This window comes from Vigna radiata, chromosome 11 (assembly GCF_000741045.1).
Source record: "Vigna radiata var. radiata cultivar VC1973A chromosome 11, Vradiata_ver6, whole genome shotgun sequence".
Lineage (NCBI taxonomy): Eukaryota > Viridiplantae > Streptophyta > Magnoliopsida > Fabales > Fabaceae > Vigna > Vigna radiata.
In genome coordinates this window covers 10196841-10224424 of record NC_028361.1, presented here as the reverse complement: position 1 = coordinate 10224424, position 27584 = coordinate 10196841, and the positions used below count along the sequence as shown (strand labels likewise).

Genomic DNA, 27584 nt, shown 5'->3' with positions numbered 1-27584 from the left:
AAATTAAGTAATGTTTTGAGATGTGATTAGTTATGGTAAGATATTTTTAAATATATTATTGTTAGATAGTAATAAATGAGAATATTTTTTTAAAATATCATATCTATAAATATATATGAAAAGAAATTAAAAGAGATTTTTAATACATTGATAGCAAATTTAAATTAAGGAAGAAAGAAAAAAAAAAGTTAAAAAGGTTAAGTTTTTAAAGAGATGAAAAAAGAAGGAAAGAGTAAGAGGTATTTGAACTTACATTCTTTTTATTTTTGCGGTGGAAGGAAATGGAAATTTCTGGAACCATAATGTGAAAGACCTTCCCCTCGCCTTTCCCTCCCTTTCTCAAGATCGTCTGCATTTTGCGCTAATCAACAATCATCACAACACCGAGCACTGCACAAGGCATGCTTCCTCTATTCCCTTCTCTTTCTCAAGTCTTCACCATTCAATTTCCTGTCTTACATCCATAACCTCAGTTTTTCATTCCACTATTCCAATTTTATGCTTATGTTGCTTACCATCTCCCACTCAAATTCATATCAACGTAAGAATTGTTGTCGTTCATGCTTTTTCGGCTACGTGAATTTTCAAATTCGTCAGTTGATCCTCCTCGTGTGTGCCAAGTTGTGGGGAACAATCAAGCGTATACTTTTTTGTTTATTGGGTTCTGGCACATTATTTTTCCGTAACCCTAATTTCTTTAAATTTTGACGCTAAAGTACTGGGTTCGTTCATGTTGCTTCGTATATCCTTATTTTAAAACTGTCACTTGCAGTGACTGAGTATTTCAGCTTCGAATCTTACCTCAATTTACATTCCTTCAATCATTTGATTCATGATTTAATGTCAAATTGTTTTGTTGCAGTTGGTTCTCACTCTTTTCATTAAACTGCGATGAGGGGCTACGATAGAGATGTAAGTGATTTTCGGGTTTGAGATCCCCACTATTTGTTCCTCAGTTAAATCGCGTGCTAGTTGTTTTATGAAGCGTTTTTGTCTCCTAATTACTCTCTGCAAGAACCACAGGGTTATGATGATTATGAGGACGATGGACTTGAGGAAGGGGACGAATATGAAGAGGATGGCGAGGAAGAATACGTAGAGGAAGAACCTCCTAAGCCAACAAAGGAAGAACTGCATTACCTTGAACTGAGGCAGAAGTTGAAAGAATCGATTAGAAAGCAGATGAAAAAGGAGAATAGTAATTCCCCTTTAGATTCAACTAGAAAGAGTAAACTTCCTTATGATAAGTGAGTACTCTTAACATCTGCTAGGCATATACATAGTCATAAATGCAAATCAACTTTAAATTGGAAGGCTTTGATGAATTTCAATTCTAATAAATCATCCCTTAATAATATTGACTAGAGATGTAGTTGAAAGAGTGAAATTTCTTGCGATAGCAAGTTTATTTGCAACCTTAACGTACCATAGTGTACGATTGCATTGGGGCATGCTAACATTTGGTTGCTTTTTTCTTGGTGGTCATTATACAAAGTTGGTTGTTTCAAGAATATAAACCCGATATCTTATGTGCCCACATGTTTGAAACCTACTTTGAGACAAATCTGTAAGCACTTATTTTTAATTTGTTTTAGAGTATTTGCCTTTGTCTTTTTCTGCCTAGTTTTATTTTGTTCTATCAATATATGTATGTTATTTTCAAACCTGTAGCTTATAATTTTGAGGTGTTGTGTTCATCTTCTTACTCATGTGGCTAATAACTGTGCATGCTTTGTACTCTTCAACAATATGGCTGTGGTTGCTTAGCATTGATAACATTGTAAAAATAGGAGCACTTTCAAAATATTGTTTCAATCTTCATGTTGTTGCTGCAGTTATGGGTCTTTCTTTGGCCCTTCTCAACCAGTTATTGCTCAGAGAGTAATCCAAGAGAGCAAGTCATTGCTAGAAAACCAGCATTTATCATCTAGGCTTTCTAACTCGTCCCACACTGTATGTATTAAGTGCCTTTGATTTTTGTATTCCATTTCAGTATTTTTTATGAAGTTCTGTATTGCAGAAGCAATCGTCATTTTGAGCTGCTTTGATTATTATATGTCAAGTGTTTTGAATGTGATTTCATGCATTGGCATATTGGTTGTTTGGGGCCATTTGGCAACTGCACTTGTTTCCCTTTCAGTAATGTAACCAAAAATTAAACCAATAAATAAAAGGAAATAAACAGTAACACTAAAAACTGCTTAGTTGAAATATAGCATTTGATTCCTACCTGCTCTTTCCTGCCATCACATGGTTAGACGAAGGTCTGAATGAGTTCTTGATGGGTCCTAAAAAGACAGTAAGAGAGGGAATGAAAAGGAAAAAAAATCAGAGTTTATTGTCCTGCCAAGGAAAGAGGTTCCTTCAAACAACTGAAATACATTTCTCATACAATATTCCTCAAATTCCCCTGACTCACCTATGCAATTCTATCTCAAGGACTCCACTCATAACTGTTGTAACAACAGTAATAGTCACTTACTCTTTTAACTGACTAATACATGTCTTCTTCAGTATATATCTAATATATGAGCCTCTTGGTCTCTAACAGCTTGGAAGGTTTCAATATGTGTGTGTGTGTATTAGTTATTTTGATGTATATATTTATAACTCATGTTGATAAGTTCTTTGAGATTGACATCCAATTGTGGAACTGCCCTAGAAGTTACTAGTGAAGTCTGAGAATGGTCAGAGAACTGCCATACCCTGCTTCTGTGAACGCAAAAATCAGTTATTTTTTTCTAATTTATCCTGTATGTTTTTTAGCGTTATTCAAATTGTAGTAGTGATATGTGTTTGTTTGCTTAATGCCTTTAGATTAGCTCCTTGTTTTTCCCATTAATGAGAATAAGTAGGTGCTAGATGTTCTTTGATGTCGATATTGTAGCTTTCTGATAATAATTCTGTTTGCAGAACAAAAGCACAAATAAAGTATCTAATGGTGTATTGAACTCTTCAGTTCGTCATAATATTCCACCCAAAGTCAGTGAGGTATTGTGGCTACTGTATAAGGCTTCTCTTGTAGCTTTTAATCTACGATCTTCTGAAATGATTGTGATGAATTGTTGTGTTCTAGCAGAAACAGGCTAAAGCCCAGAAACTCAAGGTTACTAGAGATTACTCGTTTCTTTTGTCTGATGATGTGGAGCTTCCTGCTGCTGAGAGACAAACCCCATCTCATAAAACACTTGTACATAATTCTGGTAATTTATTGCTTGGTTATAATTTTATGCAGTATTAGGGGTGTTAGAAAATACTATGCTGTAATTGGGGAAACTAAATGGGTTTTTTCTGATATGAAGAACGGTCAGGTCAAGTTACTGGGAAGAGTGTCAATGGTGGCAAAGTTGTCCGTGGCAGTGATGAAAATCGAAAACATGTTACTGGGCCTGGTCATTTGGCTCCTAAATCAGGGTCCAATTATAAGATAAGTTCTATCAACAGGTACAGTAAGGCATCTGTGGATTCTAGAAAACAACTTAGTAGTAACAGTGGGAATGGACAGGTTCGTCCTTCAAAGATGCCTGTTAGTACCTTGGGGAATAAATCATTAGCACCTGATATGAAAAATCCTGTAAATGGTGTGCATAAACCTCTCTCCTCAAAGTTGCATTCTGCAACTGGTGCACAGAAGCCACTCTCTTCAAAGGTGCACTCTGTAAATGGTGTGCAGAAACCACTCTCTTCGAAGTTGCATTCGACTGTGCCAAAGCAGAATCTGGAACAAAGAAACAGCCTACGAGAACAGAATAAACCTAAAATGACATCAAAACAACCGGTGGCATCAACCAAAGCTCAGGTGTAATGTTATTATATAAATATTGACACACTCATGTTAAGGATTTTTTTCCTTTGAATTTGTTCTATAGTTTTTCCTTGTTAACATATTTATGTTCACTTGCTTGATAGATAAATAAGCCACTTAAACAAATCCCAAAGCAATTGAATTTGCAAGATCAACGTCCTAAGAATAAAGTGAGGAAACGATGTGATGATGAGGCAGAGGATGAAATGGATGTTAGTAGAATGATCAGATCAATGTTCAAGTAAGTTTTCTATTTATATTTAGATGTTAGCAACTTGTGTCTTCATTTCTATTACACGAGAAACAATGAACTTACTTTCTCACATGCCTAAAGCTTGCAAGTTGCTGATGTAGGAATTCATAGGCTACATAAAATGCATGTTTCAATTGTTTGACTGTGGGGACTGACCCAGATTGGAAAAGTGGGGTAGATCTATAGCTATAAAATATTATTGTAAGATAAGAAGTTACAGAGTCAAGTTTGTCTGGAACTTTTTGATTCACCTCGTCTTGACATGCTATTGACTCTTATTTGGGAATGTTTAAATTCCAATACCGAATGCTGTTTGACTAAATAGACCTTGCTTGGGAATGTTTGTGCAATGTTTCTAATGTGAATTGGTGATTTATTTGGTTGTTGGTGGTTGTTTTCCTAGCACTGATTATTGGATTATTTCTTATATAGTTGCTTGTTTTGATTACTGAGAATGTTCCACTCTCAGTACTTATGATTTAGAATAGTCAGATAATCATTTTGTGTGCATTTTTGCAGTTACAACCCCAATAAATTTGTTGATGAGGACGACGACGCTGATATGGAGGTTGGCTTTGATGAAATCATGAAGGAGGAAAGGAGGAGGTTGGTTTCTCTAAGCCTAAAATTGAAGTTGGATAATTGCTACCATATTCAAATCACACTTTCAGTTGTTTATTTAGTTGAACGACCAAACTTGAAACACGCCAGACAACTTTGGGGTGTTTTGAGTTGTCAAAACTGAATCACAAACTTATGCATTTAAATTTTCTACTCAATACGCCAGACAACTTTTTCTGCAACCTCAAACATCATCCAAAAACAGAAAAATATCCATTCCTTTCTTTTTCTTGGTAGTTTTTTTACGAAAGTAATTTCTTTACCTCTAACCTCATCTTTTATTCTCTCTTTTCCTTCTCTCCCAAAACTGTCGTGTTAGGCAATGAACTTTAAACCACATCAGAAGTTGCGTTGACTTAACTGCCTGAATGCATACTTGTACTGCATGGTTCTGTTTTTACCGTATTTCAATGTGAATTAAAGTTACTCTTCAATTTTTCTAAAATGGATTCTTCTCTGAAACTAATTTGTCTATAATTGTGTAACACGGATATATTTATTTATTTATTGGTGAATTGCACAACATTTACTTTTTCTCTGTTGCTCGTTTTTTATTTTTGAATGAAGTGTAGGCTAATATTCGTAAGTATCTTTAATCCTTTTATACTTAATAAGAAGTCTTGATGAGAAAAATTCAGTTAAAATAACGGGAATGGAAAATATTCAACACATTTGTTAGTAGTAGTTATTGGATTGGGACAGTTATAGGATTATTAATTAGGATATACCAACGAATACCCTTAAATATTAAGGAATACGTACTATCAAATATTTCCTTGCACACAAATGATGAATTGTTGTTGTGTTTTCAGGATAAAAAAATTACTTTTGTTTTTTTAACTAATGTTCTGAAGTCACTTGTTAGCATTCTTATAATCTGCTGCAGCATAGAACTATCTTTTCATAGTTTTGTTTTGTTGCCTTATAAATGCCGGTGACGTGATTATTTGTATTTAGTTAAATTTCTGGTTATCATTTTTTGGTTTAGGAAGGTTATCTTTTTGAGGGATAATGAGTTTGTGTAATATGCTGTCGCAGTGCCAAAATCGCCAGAGAGGAAGATGAGGAGCAACTTAGGTTGATACAAGAGGAAGAGGAAAGAGAGCAGAGACGACTATTGGCCAAGAAGCGTAAGCTTGGCCATTAGCGTTCTACTCAAATCATACTTCATAATTTGCTTTTCATTCTGTGTCAATATTTTTGTTCAGATCATAATCAAATTCCCATCGTCCAGGCTGTTGTTCGATCATTAGATCTGCATTTAGCCAATGCTTCCATGTTGATTAAATAATTTTCTTTTTTTGGAAGTGATGTTATAAAAGGATTGTGCTAATTGTATATTTTTTTAACTATTAATCATACAAATTTGAATTTAGTGATTTCTAAATGAATCCCGTAGTTAATCCATTCAGTTGTTGATAAGAAAAAAAAAGGGGAGTGAGTTATTTCGGAAATATGCTAAAACTATAATAGAGCAACTTGTCTTGGTATCAAGCTTACTCAATGAATTGCATTATTCCCAGCATGTCGGATGAAAATTGTCTTAGAAAGAAAGCCCCAAGTCAAAATAAAATGTCTTAGAAAAAGTAGTCATACGAATCCTGAAGTAATTAGTTCGAAAACCTTAACGGGGAAAATTAAATTTACTTTTGACTCGTCAATAATCTCTTTACCAATCACAAAAATCCAATGATTATATTCGAAATTTTAATGTGTCCTGGAGAAAACAAAACAACGTGTGCTATCAAAATGAGTTGAAATCCATGAGTTAATTAGGTTTATCATGGTTTGAGTTGGGTTAAGTTGAAAAAAAATGCTTTGATGTGAGTCAATTTTGATCCGGCGTACTAAGAATCCGGCTCATACGGGTTGAATCTGTAGTGGGTTGGATTGGCTCATCAGCTCACTTATTTTTTTTAATTAAATCAAATTAATTAAATTAATTAAATTAATTATTCAAATGCAATTTTTTTATGAAAATCAAATTAATTAAATTAATTATTCAAAACGCATATTCTTCTTAACCAGACTTTTGTCTTCTTATTGAAAATTTCACAATCAAAGATTTTAGGAAGTTAATTTTGATTTACTCTTAATGTTTGAGATATGATGGAGAAATATATACAATATTTATACAATAACACGAAAAAATCATATAAATCATCCTATATATACAATATTTAAACATATACGATATTTTTACAATATTTAAACATTCTATATATACAATATTTAAACATATACGATATTTTTACAATATTTAAACATCTTATATATATATATATATATATATATATACAATATTTAAACATATATGATACTTTTACAATATTTAAACATCCTATATATACAATATTTTTATAATATTTAAATATCCTATATATATATAATATTTTTACAATACTTTTAATAATTAATAATACGGAAAACTATATACAATATTTTTACAATATTTAAACATCCTATATATACAATATTATTACAATATTCAAACATCCTATATATACAATATTTTTACAATATTTAAATATATACAATATTTTTATAATATTTAAACATCCTATATATACAATATTTAAACATATACAATATTTTTACAATATTTAAACATCCTATATATACAATATTTTTACAATACTTTTAATAATTAATAACACAAAAAATATATACAATATTTTTACAATATTTAAACATCCTATATATACAATATTTTTACAATACCTTTAATAATTAATAATAAGGAAAAATATATACAATAATTTTACAATTACTTAATCACTTCATCAACCACTTTTCATTGTTTAATATATACAATCGTAGTAATATAAAATCATATAAAATATCCTATATATAAAACATCCTTTATGTAACTAAGATTTTTCAGTTTTTTATATTAATTATTTCAAAATAAACACATGTTACTTATGATAACTAACATTCTTTAATTTTTTATATATTAATAAATACAAAATAAACACATGCTACTTAATAATTTAGATTCTTCATTTTTTTAATTTCTTTTATATCAATTGGTCTAATTATTACTGTTTTAATTAGATTGATAAAAGTAACATGTTATAAGAATCTTATAAGAAAAGGGTGAAAAAAATTTTAAGTAAGTTAATAAGTCAATCCGTTTAACCTATCAACACATGATGGGTCGGGTTCGAATTTTTTTCAGCTCGCTAATAAATGAGTTGGATTGAGTTGACTCACTAAGTGGTCAACTCGTGATAGATTTGATTGGGTCGGGTCAGGTTACCCGTTTTAACAGCTCTAAAACAAAGAAGGATTAACCATAAAGGAATTTTCTAAAACGATGATTAAAAATGAGAGCAGCACGAATTGAATTCGTTCTTGATTTAAATTTTCACAATTGACTGGTATAAGTGACAGTGCCACAGGTATACTACATAAGAAATCCCTAAGTTACTTTACACAGATTGGTTCGATTTGAAGCCATTTAAATCAGTGTTCGTACGTAGAATATGGCATTAAAATTTAACTGTAACATTGAATAAAAAATATTAAACATATTTAAATTTATCTATACTTCTACACTATTTTATATACTATATAATAAATAAAGAGATTTTCTCTTTTAGTTTACATATTTTATTTTCTAAAAACTTTTTTAAATTAAAATAATTATTTTACCAGGTCTATTTAATCTGTTGAGAAACAGAATGAAAACTTAGTAGGAACTTATTCTTTTTGCAAATTCAAAACATTGAATATAGAAAATCATTATAATTGATTAACTGATATGTCTATATCTTACATTCTACTAACTTGGAGAATAATTAGGAAAACATTATCTGAATCCCTAAAAGATAGGGATTATTCAAAGTACTAACTAACCCATTTGAAATAATCAGAGTACTAATATCTAATTTAAATTTACAATAAGACTCAAATTAAAACTTCACAAACTTCAACACTCTCTTAAACTGAAAATTATGTATTTAGTTTATATTTAAATCACAACAAACTCTTAATAGGCCTTAAAACTTCACAAATTGGTCATGTTTTACCGACTTGATCATTATGTGTGCAACCTGTTATAGTAGACCAGTTCTACAGATCCATACTTTGTGAGTTCTCGAAGAAAACGAAATTTGACATCTATATGCTTGATATGATCATGAAAAATAGGATTCTCTAAGAGTTAAATAGTCGAACTGTTGTCGAAGAAAATAATTGTGCCACGATTATGAGCATGATTAAAATCAATTAAAATTCTCCTTATCTAAATGGCTTGACAGGCACATGAGACGATAACTACAAACTCAGCTTCAGTGGCAGATAAAATAAGTATTGGCTATTTCTTAGAAGATCAAGAAAGAACACCAGAACTTAATAGAAAAACATAACATGAAGTACTTTTTTTTGTCATCTAGATTTCCACCATAATCATTGTCGTATAAGCAACCAGATTCTCATCTCCTACCTTTTTATAGAATATCCCAAATTTGGAAGTCCTTTTTATACATCTCAATACTTTATGAGATGCATTTTTGTGTGACACTCCATATATCTGCTTAAAAGACTAATAACAAACATGATATCAAGGCGACTAACAATTAGGTACATCAAGCTACCAAGTAGCTACTTGTAGAGTGTTGTCCACTCTAATTCCATTCTCATCCCTTATAAATTTGCATCCTAGAACAATTGGATTATGGATTTGATTGCACTTATCCATTTCAAACCTTTCCAACACCTCTTGGACATATTTTTTTTGACAAATAAAAATACCTTCTTGACTTTGCAAGACTTTTATGTCGATTTGTCCAAGATCTCACATATTAAACTCGTACAATTTTTAAATTCTTCAAACATATGTTCATCATTGTCCATAAAAGTAAGATCATCAACATATAGACATATAATCAAGATTTTACCTCCATGTCCTACTTTGGCAAACCAAGTATGCTCATAAGGATGTCGCCTAAAATCTTCCTTGGTAGAATATGACTTTATCCGACTATACCAAACTCCCGGTGCTTGCTTTAGCAAGTATAGAGCCTTTTTTAACTTGTAGACTTATTGTTCAACACCCTTTTGTTGATAATCGGGTGGTTGTTTAATGAAGACCTCTTTCCTAAGTTCTCCATGAAAAAAAGCTTACTTGACATCAAGTTGAAGGATTTTCCAACTTTTACCATCCGAATTGTTTCCAAACATGCAACAGGTGCAAAAACTTTAGTGTAGTCTACACTATATTTTTGGGTGTAACCCTTTGAAACCATATGTGCTTTGTACTTTTCCACATCACCATTTTCATTAAACTTTGTCTTGTAAACTCATTTCACATCAACCTTCTTTGCTCCTGTAGGTAACTCTATTATAGTTCCCAAGTATCATTTTTCTTTTATAGCTTTAATCTTTGCATCCATTGTTGCCCTTGCCCTTCATTTTCAAAACAGGTTCAATCATTTGTTGCAAACATGACAAAATTTGTTACATCTTCTTCCTTTGATAAACCATCCCCACTAACTTAATCTCTCATACAAGTTGATTGTCTTCTTATTTTTTGTTTGGGTAACTCTTCACCCAAGTTAGATGATTTCCTATCACCTGATCCATTTACCACTTGCTTCTCATCGTTATATTAATCAATTTCAGCCCCATCTCCATTTGCAACGGCTACTGTATTTGTTTCGTTATCATTATGGCTATCATCCTAATTCAAGTCAACCAAAATTGACTCCTCATTATGTTTACCCCAATTCCAGTTGTTGTCTTCTTCAAACACCATATCTCTACTTATTATAATTCTTTGAGAAATAGGATCATACAATCTATATGACTTTGACTTCTCATTAACACCAAGAAAAATACATCTCAGACTTTTGTCATCAAGCTTTGCCCTTTTACAATCAGGAACAAGAGCATGTGATATACTACCAAACACTATGAAGTAAGACAATGATAATGATGGTTTGAATCCTCTCCAACCTTCTTTTGGGGTTTTATTCTTTACCGCTAGTGTTGGACTCCTATTGAGAATGTGATAAATAACTTTTATAGATAAACTAGTCTCTTTCTCAACTTGATTCTTATATTTTTTGAAAGTGATGAAAGCCTATGATTTTTCAGCCAAAAAATACACCCATATTCTACTACTAAAGTCATCAATAAAGCTAATCATTTACCTTTTGTTGTTGTTGGATATAGGGTTGATGGGTCCACATATATTAGGTTGTGTTAGTTCAAGAATTTGAGAGGCTCTCCATGTGGTTGCAATTGGAAATTAATTTCTCCGTTCCTTTCTCAAAAGACAATCAACACACACTTTTGATTCCTTTTTGTTGAAGTGTGTTCAGACTCAATTAAAACAAGCTTCTTCCTTTGGTTGTGTTTTTGTAGATAATTTAAACATCCTATTAGAGGACATTGCAATCTCTCAAACTCCTTATGGAGCGCTTGTCGTTGTGCATGTTGTATTCTTGTTGTCCTTTGACACTCTTGCTTCAAAGGACAGCATCAATGACTTTGCTTTGTGCTTCACTGCGTTGAACTCCTTTTGCTGGAGGAGGGATCCTATCTTCTGAGACTCCAAAATTGTTTTGATTGCAAAATAAATTTCATGCCTATTTAATTTTGGAATCATGGGTTGCACAAATTCACTCTCAGTCATTATTTAAAAGAAGCCTAAACTAGTTTTTTCGAGTTACATTTATTTTATTATCTGATGAAGTCTATACCATCCAGCTAACTCTTTGTTTTTTCCAATCCAATCCTGTGAAGCATTACACACCAAAAGTTTCACGTTTGTACAGTTTACTGTATCCAAGAAAATAGAGAATAGATTCATAAACTATGATACATTTCATACTCGTTGAGGGGGCCTAATTGATATACCTCTTCTTCTGCTCCAACACGACCGAGACGTACCTTCGTTTCAAAGAAGGAAAGTTCTGTAACCTATCAAAGGCATATGATACTCTTAAACAAGATCTAAAAGACAAGATAGAGAACAATGAAAGGAAAAGGACGTTAAAATGGAACCTGAGAATCAACAAAAGTACACTCCACCACCCAGCTTCTCCTTACGGAGTGCGTCCGCAAACTTGGCAGCTGCATATGCCTACAGAATTAGGAGTGAGATTTCAACTTTGTGTGTTTGTCTACTATGACACAATTGACACTTGATTGATGATATATATAGGTAGAAATATGAAGATAAAGTTGATAAACAATTAACCATGGATAGTGTGGCCGAATCAGCACCAGCTTTTGCCTGTAACGTGAATAATAATTGTCAATAGATTATGATGAACATTCAATTACAACCAAATACAGACCAGGAAATGAAAAAACAAAATAATAGGGAGTGAAGGGGTGTAATTAAGCAGTTGGGTCAAGACAAAGAGAAAAAAAAAAAAAAGGTGAGATTATGTGTTTGTGCACCATGAACAGAGGAAGAAAGAAAGTAGTTTGTGTGCATTCAGATAAAGATAAAAGTGAAAGAGTGTAGAGAAATTTAGAGTTTTAAAAAAAAAAATAAAGTTAAATGATAAAAAGTTAAAAAGGTTAAATATGTTTTTAGTCCCTATACTATGGAGCGATTTTGGTTTTAGTCATTTTTTAAATTATGGTACAATTTAATCCTTCAACTTTAGAAAACTCTGGTTTTAGTCTTTTTTTACCAATTCTTTTTAACTTTATTTGTTGTTTCAAACACATTTCATTATAACATTTGGATTGTTTACACTGTTTGACACATTTTTGTTTCAATATTAACTAAGAAACGTGCTTGAAACAACAAATAAAGTTAAAAAAAAATTGGTAAAAAAGACTAAAACTAGAGTTTTCTAGAGTTGAAGGACTAAACTGTGTGATAGTTTGAAAATGGATTAAAACCAAAATCATTCGACTAAAAATATATTTAACCCAAAGTTAAATTAATATAATATATTTTTAGAATAAAAAAAATAGTGGAAAAAATGTAGGGAGGACTTGGGGTGGTAGAGAACAACTCTCCTATACCTAATATCTTGATCAGATTCTATTGGCTTGAGTTAACTAGGTTTATGTTTTGAATTTTTTTAAATATTTGAGAAATTGAATAATTTAAAGAGTCTGTTATATTAGAAATAAAATTATCAAAATGTACAATATCTTTAATTTAATATAAATCAATCTACTTAATCATATGTAAAGCAAACTAAATTGACTAGACTCTATTTTATTCCGTTATAATTGGTAAGGCGGATTTCATAGTAGGAAGATTTATTTACAAAATATATAGATTTTATTTGTCACATATCATACATTTCATATACTTAAAACTCGTATTCCATGTTAGCCCGTCAACCAAAAGACTTTACTATGATCAAGTATGCCATGGTGAACGTTAGTGGTAGTTTCTGGCCTAAATTGCTTAAAAAATCTTGATTGTTTAACTTTTTTTTAAAAACTGCATTGTTCGATTCACTGTTTCTACTTTATTTATATTTTAATAGAGATAGATTTATTATATAATTTGTTTATAGATTTTCTTTGATTTTCACTTTATTTATATTTTAATAAGATTAACTCACATTATTCTTGTATTATTATTAATATTTGACATTCATTTTAAATTTAATTAAGATATTTAATTTTCTTTTAGTTAGAATATCGCTATTGACATCATTGATTTATTATATTTTTTTAACAAATGTTGATAAATATTTTTCATATTAGAATTGATTTTATTTATTTTTTCTGTCTCATTTAAAAAATGTTCTTTTATAGTGAATATATTTTTTGGTTATTGAAAATTATAATTTTTTAACCAATATTAATATGAATCATTTTCTAATTATTTTTAAGTATACAAACATATAATGATTGTATTAAAATGATTGATTGAATTTTTTTTCTTGAATAAATTATAAAGTGTTCCTCCTTCCACTTTACCAGTTTCACCTTCCACTTTTCAATTAATAGTTTTGTTCTTCATTTAATAAAATCTGAAAAAAAATGTAATGATGGTTTAATAATCTTTCAACCACCAAGAACCCTTGACCCTGTACTGTACTATTGTACTATAATCTCCTCATGCACCCCATCTCATTTGTTCAGTGTTCCATTTCTTTTTTCTTTGTTTCATTGAGTTTTGTTTGTGAGAGATTATAGTGTAATACATTGGTGGTCATCGTGGTGGTGGTCATCGTGGTGTCCATGTTGTAGTGGCTCTTGGAGGAAAAAGGTGTTGTTGCTTGTTCGAGAATCTTTGACAAGGTTTTTATAGAAAGTGATACACATTAGCACCCTTAACCGGTGCTGGAACCTTGGTTAAGGATGCACCGACTCTTCGGACACCGGTTATGTAATGCCACAGTTTGAAGTGCGCCTGTCGAACTTCGAAATTTGGCACCTCTCAACGGAATTTCGAAGTTTAATTGTGTAGTCTGTGCGAGTTATTTTATCTTTTATATATATATATTATGTTTTTTTATCATTTATTTAATTTTTTTATATTTATTTATTTAAATTTTAATATTTATCTGTTAATCATATTTATTTTTATTATTTTGTTTTTCAAATTTTTTGTTATTTATGGTGCATTAGTCAATTTTGTAGAATTATTTTTAATATAGTAGTTAATTTGTTGTCGTTATTAAACATTTTATATTGGTTATTAAATTATTTTGTTATTTTGTATTTATTGTATGATTTTTTTAAGTGTTAATTTTTTTAACTTTTTATTTAATTTATAAGTTGTTTCTATTTATATAATATGTTATATATGCTGTTTTTTAAATTTAGTTTTATTTTGTTTTAGTTGTATGCTGTTTTAGTTTTATGCTTTTATTTAAGTGTTTTAGTTTTATGCTGTTTTTTATTTCGTTATATATATTTTTACAATAAATATGTTTAAAATATTTTGTATTTAAATTATAATATGTTAATGTTTTATGTCATTATTTAAATCGTAATAATTTTCGTTGTATTTTATTTTTTGTTTTATTTATTAGGTGATTTTTATGTGTTATTTTTTTAAAATAATTGTTATCATTTTTTAAATATTCTGTTGTCATTAATTGTGTTATAATTTTTTATATATATTATACTATTTTTTCATTTGTTTAATATTTTTAAGTTTTTATATTTGTTTATCTAAATTGTAATATTTATGAGGCCTTTTTTTAATTATTTTGTTTTTGATAATTTTTTGTTATTTATGATTTAGTAGTTAATTTGTTGTTATTAAATTTTTTTATTTGTTATGAGTTTTGTTTTTTTATACGTATCAATGAAGTTTTATTTATTTTTGAGTAATTTTTTTATTTAGTAGTTTATAATATTTTGTTATTTTGTATTTATTATATACACTTTGTTATGTGTTAATATTTTAACTTTCGATTTAATTTAAAATATTTTATGTTATTTTGTATTTATTGTATATATATTTTTTATGCGTTAATTTTTTTAAATTTTGATTAAATGATGTTTATATTTGGTAATTTTAAATTTAATTTTAGAATTTTTCCTATATATTGCTATTTGTTAAATTTTAATATTGCAATGTTTATTGTAGGTTGTATTTAATTTTATAAGATGGATAACCATCCATTTCTCGATTCTCAAATAAATAAATTCTGGTCTTATGTCAGAATTTTCTTCTTTTTCCTAAATGAAGTGGGTGAGAGTTATTATAGAGATAAGTTTTTCCACAATCAAATCTTTTCATCACGAGCCAATTTAATTGAATGAGTTCGAAAGATTGCATTTGACCTTGGATTTGTTGTTGTGATTATAAAATCTGACACAACAACAGTGATGCTGGAAGAAAGACATTCATTTTGCTAGGGTGTGAAAGGAGGGAGAAGTATAGGAAGTATAAGCCAAATGTTCAGCCTAGTGTAACTAACATAAGAAAATGTGAATGTATGTTTAGGTTGAGGGGTAAACCTAAAGGACAATGTTAGGTGTTAAAGGTTTTTTGCGACTATCACCACCATGAATTAGCATAGACTTTGGTTGGTCATTCTTTCGCGGAGAGGTTAAATGTTGTTGAACAGTCAATTCTTGTTGACACGACTAAGAGTCAAGTAAAGCCCTCAAATATTCTTTTGACTCTCAAACAACATAATGAAGATAACATGACAACGATAAAGCAAATATGTAACGCGAGATAAACTTACAAACGAAATTTGAGACAGTCGAGAACTGAAATGCAACTAGGGATGACAAAAAAATCCATGGGCACAGGTAGTCGCGGATAACAGGTAGCGGGTATTTTACTACCCGCTTCTAAACGGGTTGGGTACGGGTAGTATATTACCCTACTTGCGGGTACCCGTTACCCACAAAAATAATAAAAAATTAATTTATATTTTAATTAAATTTAAATAAAAATAAAATTATATTATATTTTATTAGGTTAAATTTAATTAAAATTAAAATTTAATTTATATTTAATTTAATTTATATTATATTATATATATATATTTGTAATTTTATTTAAATTGTATTTTAAAATGTATAAAATATATTTTTATTTTATTTTTTGCAGGTATCCGCGAGTACCTGCGGGTTTTAAAATACCTGCGGGTATTTTCTAAACGGGTACCCTGCGGGTAGCGGGTAGAATTTTATCTAGCGGGTTAGGATGCAGGTAGGCACTATCCGTGCCCGACCCGACCCGTTGTCATCCCTAAATGAAGCAGTTGATGGTGTTGTTAGATAGAGACAAATACATCCAACAGAGTAGATGTTTGGACGATTCTGACATGGTAAGTGACCTATTTTAGACACATTCCGATTCAGTGCACTTGTTGAATTCATTTAATATTGTCTTTTTAATGGATACCACATACAAGACAAACAAATATCGTCTTGGAGTCACATCAACTGGTTTGACATTCACAGCCACCTCTGCATTGCTTTCAAGTGAAAGCCAAAATAATTTCACTTGGGCATTGAAAAGGTTCAAAGGATTACTATTGACAGCTGAGGGCCATCCACGTTGTTGTCACCCTTGCTTTGATAAATGCCATTAGCAATGTTTTTCCTAAGACGTATCAAATGTTTTGTACATTACACATTAAACAAAAAATATACATAATAAATAATATATAAAAAATTTAAAATTATAAAAAAACAACAAATTCAAATAAAATTAACAAACAAATAAAAAAAAATCAAAAAAATACTCCGAAAATATATTAAATATTATTTAACCATAATACATAACATAAAAATTAAAATTACAGAATATATAAATATAAAATATTAACAAAAATAAATTTAATATACTAACATGATATTTCATACATATATTTTTTAAACAAATTTAATATTAAAAATATATATAAAAAATACTAAATAATATACAATATCTACAAATACAAATTCTAAATTTAAAACAAATCAAATAAAAATTTAATTAAATATAATAAAGCAAAAAAAAAAAAAAAAGCAATAAAAAAAACCTAAACGTCAATTCCAATTGCGGCCGAACAATTCCAAGTGCGGCGAGCGACAACCGCACTTCCAAGTGCGGCTCCATCAATCGCATCTCCAACTGCGACATTCCTCTCAACCGAACTTCCAAGTGCGGCTCCCATCAGCCGCATCACCAACTGCGACCCCCTCTCAACCGCACTTTCAAGTGCGATGGGGCCATAATCGCAACTCCAAGTGCAGTTAAGGCCTCCAACTTCGTCCCCCTCACAATTCCAACATGCACAAGCCCAGGTCAACAAGCACATATGCAATAATAGCAACAGATCAAGCATTTTTTTTTTCACATTACAACCATCCATCATGCATCATATACTCTATCATACAATGAGCTTAAGGAAATCACAACCAAGAACCAACATGGACGCTAAAGCAAAACTTGATGTAAACTATGTGAGAAGAAAAACCACCACTACTATAGCTCACCACAACACCAACACCACACAAGCACCAAACTAGGGAGGAAGGGAGGAGGGGAGGAACACTCCCCTAAAAAGAAATGGTAAAAAATAAGGGAGGAAAGGAGGAGTGCCAAAAGAGAGGAGAAAGAAAGGGGTGTAGGCTTTGAGATATGAAATGCTACAAAGAGGAGGAATGGAGGAGAAAAAGGGTATAGGGTTTGCAAATCTGAAATGCGGCAGAAGAGGAGGAAGGGCTAGTGTGATTTTTATTAGGATAATGATACTTAGACAACAATTTTTTAACAACATTTGAACATCATCTATTTGTTATTCTATGATTGGTTCAAAATTACTTCACAATCAATAATAATAATCATAAACACCACTATGGACCAATCACAGAATGACACATAGATGATGTTCAAATGTTGTCGAAAAAATATTGTCTAAGTATATTATCCTTTTTATTATTGAATGAGTTAGCTTTTTTAAAAGTAAAAAATTCCTTGTCAGGGATACAGTTGGAAATATAAAAAAAATAAGAAGATACTGAACTCAATGATGTACAGAGAGAAACACTCTAAATTATACGTCATAAGATCAATTAATCTATTTTTAAATATACATTTTAATTGTATATTTAAAAGATATAATGTTTTAAAAAATATATAAACAATATTGTAAAGATAAAGATCAAAGAGTTTTCTATTTATATGTAGTTATTTTTAGATTGAGAAGTTGCACAATTGCTTTTGGTTAATTAGATGATATAATTATGTAGTTGATATATACGAGTAGAGGGAGAGAGAAAATAAAATTTAGACTCCTTTGTCATCTTCTCTGTCAATTTAACGCAAGAAACTTAATTGGTGTAATTATATCACTTAGAAACGCAATTAAGACGTTTGTAAAAATTAATACTAACTAGACATTAATAACTGAATTTGGAAATCTAATTAAGCAATTAATCCTAAGAAATACTGATTCACAAATAGATATAACATTGTCCAAAATTTAGCAGAAGAATTTCCATTGAGATAGCAAATTGAGAGAAGGGTAAGTGATGCTGTACCAGTCAGTTCAGTGTTTAGTTCAGACTCGATGAATTGATTGTAATTAAGTATTTGTATTTATGTTCAGCGACACATTAAGGAGCGATCAAATTCAGAGGCGGCACACGAGTGGACACGTGTTTCCTAGTTGGCGCATTGTCTTTGTGTTTACGGTTGTAGTTTCAAAAGGCAACAATGATTTGGATGAGAGACACAGTTACATTATCATGGACACGGGTGTGAGTGGCGCAATATCACTCATTGCCTCCATCTCTGAACCTCAATCTCGAAGCAGAATATGGGGACATTGTTTTTCTTCCATCCAGCGATTCCTCGTCTTCCACTTCCTTCCGTGTCAAAACCCGTTGCATTCCCTCCTATTTCTTGCCTGAGGTCAGACTTTTACTCCACTTCCCCACCCTCTCTTACTGGGGTGTCCTCAAAATCCAACTTTGATGCCTCAGAGACTGAAAAATTGTCCCTTTTTCTTTGATAATTCATAAATTTATATAATTCATCTCAGGGATTATTCCTGCTTAACTTTGCATGGCTTGTGTTTTCAGGAATAATGGAGATGTCAGTGGCTTTCATGAACACAAGTAACATTTTTTTATTCTTTAAAGTTTTTTTTTTAAATTTTAAATAAACTTTTTACCGTGTTTGTTAGCCGATTCATATGCCAGTGTGGTCGGAACTCATTTAGGAATTTGTATTATAGGTCAGAGGGTAATAAAAATGTGGACATATCCCAGGTATGTTGCTTTTGTTTCAAAATTATAGTGTTTTTCGCATTTACCTTTTACTCTTCTTTCTCTGTTTTTGCAGAGATTTCATCGTGTTCTTAGTTCTTACCGTTTTCCCCACTTTGTGTGTTAGACAATATCTAATGATGGTCAGAATGTGAAAAAAGATAATATTTGGCAATTGTTCAAAGAAGCTCAACAGAGTTAGTTCTTTCACTTTATTCATACTGGTGCTTTGTACAAGAGAGTTAAATAATTTCTGGTTTATTTTCTCGTTATGTAGACATACTGTACTTGAACGACCAACGTCTTGGGGCCATTGAGGAACTTGAGAAAACGAACAGAGAAAAGGATTCGCTACTAAAAAAGATAAAGAAATTGGAAGCAGAAAAGCAGACCGGTGCTGGTAAAGGTAAAAGGTGATGGTTTAAGTGTTTAATAGCATCAGCATGTGCTTTTGTAGTACCTCATAATGCATACTTTTGGTCAGATAAATGCATTTCATTTGTTGTTGGGATCCTCTCTAGGTTATCTTCTGTCGTACTACTAAATCATGATTCCACACACTCATGTTTGATTGCATTTGGTTTCTTCCCTTTGCTTAAAGGAATAGTTTTTTTTTTTTTCACCTATCCTGTAGGTCAACTATATATAATATGTTGAGAACCTTGGGAGAATCACACTATATAGGCTAATTTTGCCCATTGAAGTTGGAAAGTCAAGATCTTATAAAACCCATTCGAAGTTCCCATTCTTTTCATTGTGGGACTCTAGTCCCATTCTCTGCAATTGAATCCTTTCTTCTTACCATGCTCTGCAGCCCTGGTGTCCATCCAAAACTCTCATTCCCTTTGACTAGTTCTAGTGAAATGCCGGTGACCACCTGTGCCGCTCTTTTGCAGCTAAGAGATGCAATGGATGGCTTTGATACTAAATGGTAAGAGCCTTTGGAGAACCACACCACAAAATCTAACTGTCATAGTTCGAGAGCTCAAGGCCTTTCTTAAGATGAATACTGAAACATTTATTTCTTGAGGGCTTAATTCCCTCCATAGCTTAAGTTACATTTATAGAGAAGATAGAGAGAGCTCTCTACACTTTTAACCAGCTAAGACTGGTTGTAATACACTCACACACAACTCATACACACTCACATACAACTCATACACACTCGCACACAACTCATAATTCTAACAGCCTTGTAAACCCACCCTAGAATCTCTTAATAATGAGACTCAAGTCCTCAGCTTGCTGTTGAATCCTAACATAATGGCTTGTAGATATTTGTGCTAACATAGTTGAATTGTGTACAGTTTTTCAAATCTATGATAAAAAAATCTATTATTTATACAATTTATCAACCATAGATTTGTCTTTGAAGCTCTGGATGATTAATTGAACTTTATGTTTCTGTCTCTTTTTATAACCCAGATAATCAATCAACTTGTTCAGAGTTGCTGCTTCGGATAGATGCCATGGTCCTTAGCAGCATGATTACCCCTGGAGAAGCATCTGAATTAAGAAGTTTGGTGATTAATCACAAAGTGAGTCTGGCGGATGTTTTTAATATCATCTCACGCAAAAAAGATCCCGAACTTCTAGGACAACTTCGTCACTTTTCACATGGACACAAAAAGTAAATCCTGGCTGCATTTATTTATGCTCCTCCTTCATAGTTACAGCAGTCAATGGGTTATCCTATTTTTGTTGCGTTATCTGCCAACTGAAACATCTGGAAGTATTTCAAAATTCTCAGCAATTTTATTTTTCTGTGGCAGTGGTACAGAGCGTGTAACATACCTAAATTACTGAAAGAACTGAGCATGAAGAGAGACATGGATATCTGAGTCTATAAAATTAGCAAATGTATAAGTACTTAAACATGTACTGTTTAATAGGATACTGAGTCAGCTAGTTTTTTTGCTGGAATTATATTTGATCATTAATAGATTCTGGATTTTTCATGTTAGTTTTTTTTTTTTTTTGCTAATAAGGCTAATAATTAGTAGAATTAGTTACTATTTTCCTGTTTTACTTTTTCTTTCTCATTTTTAAAATCTGATTGTTCTTTATTGTATGAATTTCATTCAGGAATGGTTTTCATATTGTTCACATTTGCACAGAAATGACGCCAATGGTCCCTGGAGGATCGGTAGCTTCATATGTGACTGGCATATCTCGTGCACTTCAAAGAAAGGGTCACTTGGTGGAAGTTATATTGCCAAAGTAAGATATTTATGTCCTTTTATTTTGTTTGCTACTTTTGTTATTCTTTCAATTAATATGAGCATGAAACTTCTGAGTCTATTTTGTGCTTTGTATCTATGCATTTGGTGTCTATTTTATATGGCTAAATTAGTCTAATTAATAGTTCCTTGATGTTTATAATTCCTTTATTTTGATGTATCTAATTTCGTGTAGGTATGCAAGTTTAAACCTCAATGAAGTGCAAGGATTGCGTGAAGTTAATGTAGAGGCTTACTCATATTTTAATGGTCAATTGCATGGAAATAGAATTTGGACTGGGTTAGTTTGGCTTTTTTTGTCTGTTTATTTACTGCAAGTCTCCATATATAATGAATGTCAAATAATTTTACTGCTTGTTATTAAGTATATTAGAAGTACTATTTCACATTTTGCTCCTTTTTTAAAAAATGCTGATTTTCATGTATTCTATACTTACTCTTAGCATGTGACAGTGTTGTGTATGGCATTGGAGTCACTTTGATTGAGCCAAAGTACTTTTCATCGTTTTTCAATCGTGAGATGATATATGGCTACCCAGATGATTTTGAAAGGTGAGTGGAATGATATTTGTAATGATTGTGGTTCATCTAGTTTCTATTTGTTAATGTTTAAAAGCAAAGAAAAACTTGCACTTTCTCAGTTCATATAAGAAGCTAAGAAGCTAATAAGATAGTTTTGAAATGTTTTTGTTTAATGAGGAAATTGATAAATTGATAATGAAAATTCGAGACCAGAAAGCTGGATGTATTTTTTAATACCAACATACTCTTTTTAATCCATTATGACTGACTTTTGTGCTCTCAAGCTATTTTCAAAGAGTGAAATAAAAGAGATACTCTGATAGATGCTATCTCATGTGCATCTTAGTTTCTTGTTATAGGTGACAGGAAAGTAAAATCTGATCTACTTAAGTTTTCACTTGAAAGAGAACTGAATTGTTTGTTACTTTTATGGCAAATATGCAGCAGTCGGTATAACAGACATATAGCCATGAAAGTCAGATGGAATAAATGCTACTCTGAAGATTTTAAGCTGCCAATTTGTGCATAATAATAAGAGAGGAATTAAGAAAACTAGTCCCAATTAAAATTAGGGAATACTCTAATCTACATGTAATTGCATGCGACAACACTTTCCTTTTACTCTAGCTTACTTAATTGTCAATAATCTTAATATGATTTCTTCACCATCAGGTTCTCCTACTTTTGTCGAGCATCATTGGATTATATTGTAAAATGTGGGAAGCAGCCTGATGTATTACATCTTCATAATTGGGAGACTGCCATAGTTGGGCCCCTTTTCTGGGATATATTTGTTAAACAGGTTTCTATTCTTAGTTTTGTGCTCTTTTGAAATACAGTAATTTTGTGATTTAGTGTAAATTAGGACATATTTTCAGGAAAACAATTGATGTAGTTGAGCCTTGTAAAATTCAATGGCGACCAAACTTTTGTAGTTTTGTTTCAAGAGATCCCTTTCTTTTTCCCTTAGGAAGTTGAGAGCATATCTCTACTTCTATCCTGTGGCTGATTGGAAACTGCACTAGGTGTCTTATCTTATAACCATCTTTATCCTTGATGACCCTTAAATTGTTTTCTCTTTTTAAGAAAATGTGCATAGGTTTTTTTGCCATGTACGAGAGCGATTTAATTATGGAATAGTATATTGCTTTGTTGCATAATTTTTTATCGAGACTTATTCATTAGTTTCTTGTTCTTTACACAGAAAAGGATCCTCTGTAATGTTCTTAATGATTTGTTTTATTTAGGGATTTGGAGGAACCAAAATATTATTTACATGCCATGGCTTCAATTCACAGGTTATTCACTATCTTGGCCTGCTGGATTATGCACTTTGTGTTGAATTTCCGAGCTTGACATTTCTTTCAGCCGAAATTTTCAGGAAAATTACATGTCGTTTGTTATGGATTTTACATTTGGTCTTGTCAGTCTTGCAATTATTGGATGTGCTGTGTATGTAGGGTATTGAACAACCAGATAAATTGGCCTTATGCGGGCTTGATCCTTTAAGACTTCATCGCCCTGATCGCTTACAAGACAACACTAACACACAACTAGTCAATATTTTAAAGGTATGCTAGTCATATAAACAATTGACTTCGTTTTTGTGTTATATCCCTCAAACTGTAATATGCAATCGATGAATAACATCTTGTGTGCCACGATCTCTCTTTTCTTTTTTGAGACTGCATTTTCTTATGACTGTACAACATTGAGTCTTCTATCAAATTTGCAGGGTGGAATTGTCTATTCAAATAAAGTTGTAATAATGTCCTCTATCCATCAAAAGCACATAATTGTTCATAATCTGAGTCATGAACTGGAACCTACTTTAAATGAGCATAGGTAAGTATGCTGTCATAACATAATTTCAATCTTGTTTAGTGTCTGATGAGGTGTTATTTTTTCATTCCTTGCAAATCAATATTAACTTGAAATAGTTGACATAGTGAACAGTCTGGTTGATAACTATATTGGTTAGCTTTTTAACAATAATGCCCCTTGTGTAGTTTGATAATGTGTTTCCACGCTAAAGCGTCCACCTCTGTCTTTCCCTTTATATTCAACAAGGAAAATTACATTTGGTTGCAGGGACAAGTTGGTCATTGCTCCTTATGGGTTAGACAGATCAACTTGGGATCCTTCAACAGACTATCTTCTTCCAGAAAATTTCAATGCTGAAAATATCAATGGAAAAGCTGTTTGCAAAGTTTCATTGCTGCAGCAGCTGGGGTTATCTGAACATTCTTCTAGTATTCTTGTAAGTGGTTCACCCCTTCTTATTTATATATGTGCCATTGTAAATATATCCAAGGAGAAAAAAGTGTAACATAGTACAGACAATGTGAATGTGATAACTCTGTAATAGAGATTAAATGATGTTCAAGACAAGCTTAATGACACTTTTAGTTTTGTTAAAAAGAAGTACTTCAACAAGATGGAGAAAATGAAATCACAAGGCCAAAACAATAAAACGTCCAAGGAAAAAGTGAACAGCTTTTGGCTGCGTCCCTTCCTTTGTTTGTTCTTGGAAATTTCTTCATCATTCTTATTGAAATTATTCGTTTATTTTCCTTAATGTATTCTCATTTGGTGAAATTTATGGTTAAAGCTGTTTTATTTTTCAAAGCTATATGACGAGAATCGTAGGTTATATAACTGGTATACAATGTTACGAATTAGGTACATGTGGTTTTAGATGGATTTTCTGCTCATAGTTTAAATTTTTAACAGGTTGGATTCATTTTTCCGGAAGGACGAGACCTTGATGTGAAAAGGCTGAAGGAAGTTATCTTGAATGTCAGACAACAGGATGTCCAGGTTGCCATCTCCGTGGACTTTATACTTTTCTTGTTTTCTTTATTTTCAAAAGAGTACAGTCTCATTGTTTCTAAGATTTTTTCATTAAGTGATATTGAAAAGGAAGCTCCAAACATAGCAGTATGCATATTTTGTCTGTTTCTTTCAGGAGAAACAATCTCTGTTGTTCCTTGTGTTTTCATATTGAAAATAAACTAATAAACCTTATGCAAATCAACCTTCTATGAATAGAATCTGGCTATGGAAAATTCTTGTTTCAGAATTTGTTGTTTTAATTAGTTTGGAATAATTATTCTTCGCAGTTCATATTTTTGGGGACCAGTGAAAGATCAGTCTTGAATCAGACCCTTGAATCACTTCAGGAGGAACTCGAGGTAGTTTCCACAGTCTTGTTTTTATTTTTTATAATTCCTTGTAGCTAATTGCTTTTTATTGCAAAAGTGGATTTGAGCCTAATTTAACACTATAAAACCGGCTTATAAAATGATATTTATATCAATTTATATATATAATTTGGTCATATTTATATTACTGAGATCTCCAAAACTTTTCTACCTCCTACTGCGATAAAGCTTTGAGTATAAGCAGTTTTGACTCTATTTTTCAGCAAACTGCCAGGGCATATCTTGTCCTACTTCAGCAGAATGAAGGTTTCAATTTAAATTATACAGTCATAAAGTTGCATTATTTTGACATTATGTTCTAAAAGAGAAGCATCTAGTTGGCTATACAATCAGATAGAGATGGTAAATAATTTTTGAACTAGTTCTAACGTTAATTGTTCATTTTAATTATAGGTTGAGATGCACTTCTCTCACCCTTCTCAGTTGATACAGCTCCATGTTCTTAAAACCTTAGTATTCATCTTCGTCCCAAAATGACTGTTGTATTAGAATTTCAAAAAAAAAAAAAAAAGATCAAATTGGCAGATTTCCTAAAAATTAATTGTTTTATTCCTAATTTACCCGCAAATAAAGTAAATCAACGCTTGTGTGTGCAACATAAGAAAAGAATGCATTTGTTGGGAATGATATTATTTTAGGAAAAATGTTTCTGTAACATGTTTATCGTGGTTCATAATCTGTGATAGAGTTAATAATATTTGTTTCCTTTTCTGCTACTAATGATTTTCCGTTCCATTCAAAATCTTCAGGATGATAATCTTCAACTTTTTCCTACTTATGATGAAGCTCTGTTGCATTTAGTCTTTGCTGGATCCGACATCATCTTGTGCCAATCTTTCGTTGATCCTACTGACGAAATCCCTGTAAGACCACCATCCATTTTAGTGGTGATTTTTTCTCCACTGCGCTAGCTTCTCTAGTAAAACATGCAGTATGAATTATATTTGTTAGCCCTGCTACTAGGAAGTTGCTTGTTTCTATAGTCTTCCTGAAAACTAAATGTTGCCACTGTGGAGATTCATGATGGTTGGTATAGATGCAGAAAATCCATTCCTCCCTCTCTTTTGTTGCCTGTTTTATATGGGGAATGTGACACATCACTGACAGTTTCAAAATTTCAAAGAATTTTATTTTCTGTTTCATGTACAAATCTTTTGCTTTAGAAAACAAATTGAATAGCAGGTGACATATTTGTAGTTAAAAGTGAAAACAAAAGTACGAAACAAAACATTTCTAAAATTAAGCAAGTCTTGTTTTCTTTCTTTTCTGGTGGTTGGCTTTTGATGTAATCAACATTCTCAGTGTCAAGTTATTTTGCATTATGGTATTAAATAATGCAATCGAAGCAAATTTGGTTTCTGGTGGAGATTGTTATATATCAACTGAATCTTACTATATTTTTTAGCTCATAGCATTAAGGTATGGAGCAGCTCCAATAGCACTTACCTCTGATGCAAGCACAAACAGGTAATCCATAAACATATCTTGTGATAGATGAAATTTTTTCTCCGTTTGTTGTTTAACACTCATTTCATTTGTATCTATCTGCAAGGGTGATACCTTTTGAAAGGAACTTCACAAACCAAGACCATGAAGCTACCATGTACTCAAAATTGATCAATTCTAGCTTTTTAAACATGTCTCTCGGCCTTGCTGTTGATGAAATTGTATGTAGTTTCTAGTGGTTTCTCCTTAGTAAGTTTTACTGTTTCTAGAAAATAACAATCCATGCAGTTATGATCCATTAAATTGCTTTCCTTTTCCTGTAGAGAACTAACCCTGCAATGTGGAAACGAAAAATAATGCAAGCAATGGCACATGACTTATCATGGGATGCTGAATGCTACGATCTTCATTTTGCAGCTTACTCTGCTATAAAGAATATGTGAAGTAACTTGAGATACGACAGAATAATATTCAGCATAATAAGAATTTAGGGTTTAGAGTTTAGGTGGCTGGAATGAAAGCATATTATTAACATTCCTCCTACTAACTGGTAGAATAATGAAATCGTATAAATTGAGTGAAATTTTGAAATTGTGTTCATGTATTTGTTTTCTTTCTTTATATTCTTGAAAAGTCTCAATAATTATATTATTCTGATATGATACTTTTGTCTGTGGTAAAACAGAAGTCAATGAATCTTCTGTGGTTGAGGAAAACGAGTTCTCAAAAAACTTAAGAGTTAGGTTTTACATAACTGCTAAATAGTAATTAAGTTGATGGATACTAAAATGATATTATTGGAGTTAATA

The 27584-nt window shown here is 31.5% G+C and overlaps 2 protein-coding genes and 1 pseudogene across 5 annotated transcripts; 2 read left to right on the top strand and 1 right to left on the bottom strand.

Annotated features, from left to right (window-relative positions):
* The first annotated feature begins 251 nt into the window (after nucleotides 1–251).
* LOC106776416 (protein SPT2 homolog) lies at nucleotides 252–6054 on the top strand. 2 transcript variants are annotated; one of them, XM_014663870.2, is made up of 10 exons: nucleotides 252–399; nucleotides 863–912; nucleotides 1024–1247; nucleotides 1836–1953; nucleotides 2914–2991; nucleotides 3080–3203; nucleotides 3303–3799; nucleotides 3910–4046; nucleotides 4578–4664; nucleotides 5718–6054. In XM_014663870.2, the coding sequence occupies exons 2-10, from the start codon at nucleotides 892–894 to the stop codon at nucleotides 5824–5826; spliced, it is 1395 nt and encodes a 464-aa protein (XP_014519356.1). In that variant the 5' UTR covers nucleotides 252–399; nucleotides 863–891; the 3' UTR covers nucleotides 5827–6054. The 2 variants fall into 2 exon arrangements, with proteins under 2 accessions (XP_014519356.1, XP_022643312.1); XM_022787591.1 differs by lacking the exon at nucleotides 252–399 and adding an exon at nucleotides 407–541.
* Nucleotides 6055–11432: 5378 nt separating this feature from the next.
* Nucleotides 11433–17245, bottom strand: LOC111240601 (annotated as a pseudogene).
* A 1481-nt stretch (nucleotides 17246–18726) lies between these two features.
* LOC106777999 (probable starch synthase 4, chloroplastic/amyloplastic) lies at nucleotides 18727–27379 on the top strand. 3 transcript variants are annotated; one of them, XM_022775599.1, is made up of 20 exons: nucleotides 18727–18987; nucleotides 19158–19193; nucleotides 19262–19346; nucleotides 19471–19540; nucleotides 19621–19749; nucleotides 20769–20973; nucleotides 21429–21563; nucleotides 21759–21863; nucleotides 22037–22135; nucleotides 22778–22907; nucleotides 23353–23403; nucleotides 23566–23676; nucleotides 23841–23950; nucleotides 24197–24365; nucleotides 24839–24925; nucleotides 25228–25299; nucleotides 26079–26192; nucleotides 26735–26796; nucleotides 26882–26996; nucleotides 27099–27379. In XM_022775599.1, the coding sequence occupies exons 1-20, from the start codon at nucleotides 18893–18895 to the stop codon at nucleotides 27216–27218; spliced, it is 2100 nt and encodes a 699-aa protein (XP_022631320.1). In that variant the 5' UTR covers nucleotides 18727–18892; the 3' UTR covers nucleotides 27219–27379. The 3 variants fall into 3 exon arrangements, with proteins under 3 accessions (XP_022631320.1, XP_014521359.1, XP_022631321.1); XM_014665873.2 differs by having other exon boundaries at nucleotides 18729–18987; nucleotides 19313–19346; XM_022775600.1 differs by lacking the exons at nucleotides 18727–18987; nucleotides 19471–19540 and having other exon boundaries at nucleotides 19170–19193; nucleotides 19313–19346.
* The last annotated feature ends 205 nt before the right edge of the window (nucleotides 27380–27584 follow it).

Coding starts and splice junctions, on each gene's coding strand:
- LOC106776416 (XM_014663870.2), top strand. CDS start 892: ATGAGGGGCTACGATAGAGAT. Junction 2,992..3,079: donor TTCCACCCAAAGTCAGTGAG/GTATTGTGGCTA, acceptor GTGTTCTAGCAG/AAACAGGCTAAAGCCCAGAA. Junction 3,204..3,302: donor AACACTTGTACATAATTCTG/GTAATTTATTGC, acceptor TCTGATATGAAG/AACGGTCAGGTCAAGTTACT.
- LOC106777999 (XM_022775599.1), top strand. CDS start 18,893: ATGGGGACATTGTTTTTCTTCCATCCAGCGATTCCTCGTCTTCCACTT. Junction 21,864..22,036: donor GGAAATAGAATTTGGACTGG/GTTAGTTTGGCT, acceptor AGCATGTGACAG/TGTTGTGTATGGCATTGGAG. Junction 22,136..22,777: donor TACCCAGATGATTTTGAAAG/GTGAGTGGAATG, acceptor CTTCACCATCAG/GTTCTCCTACTTTTGTCGAG.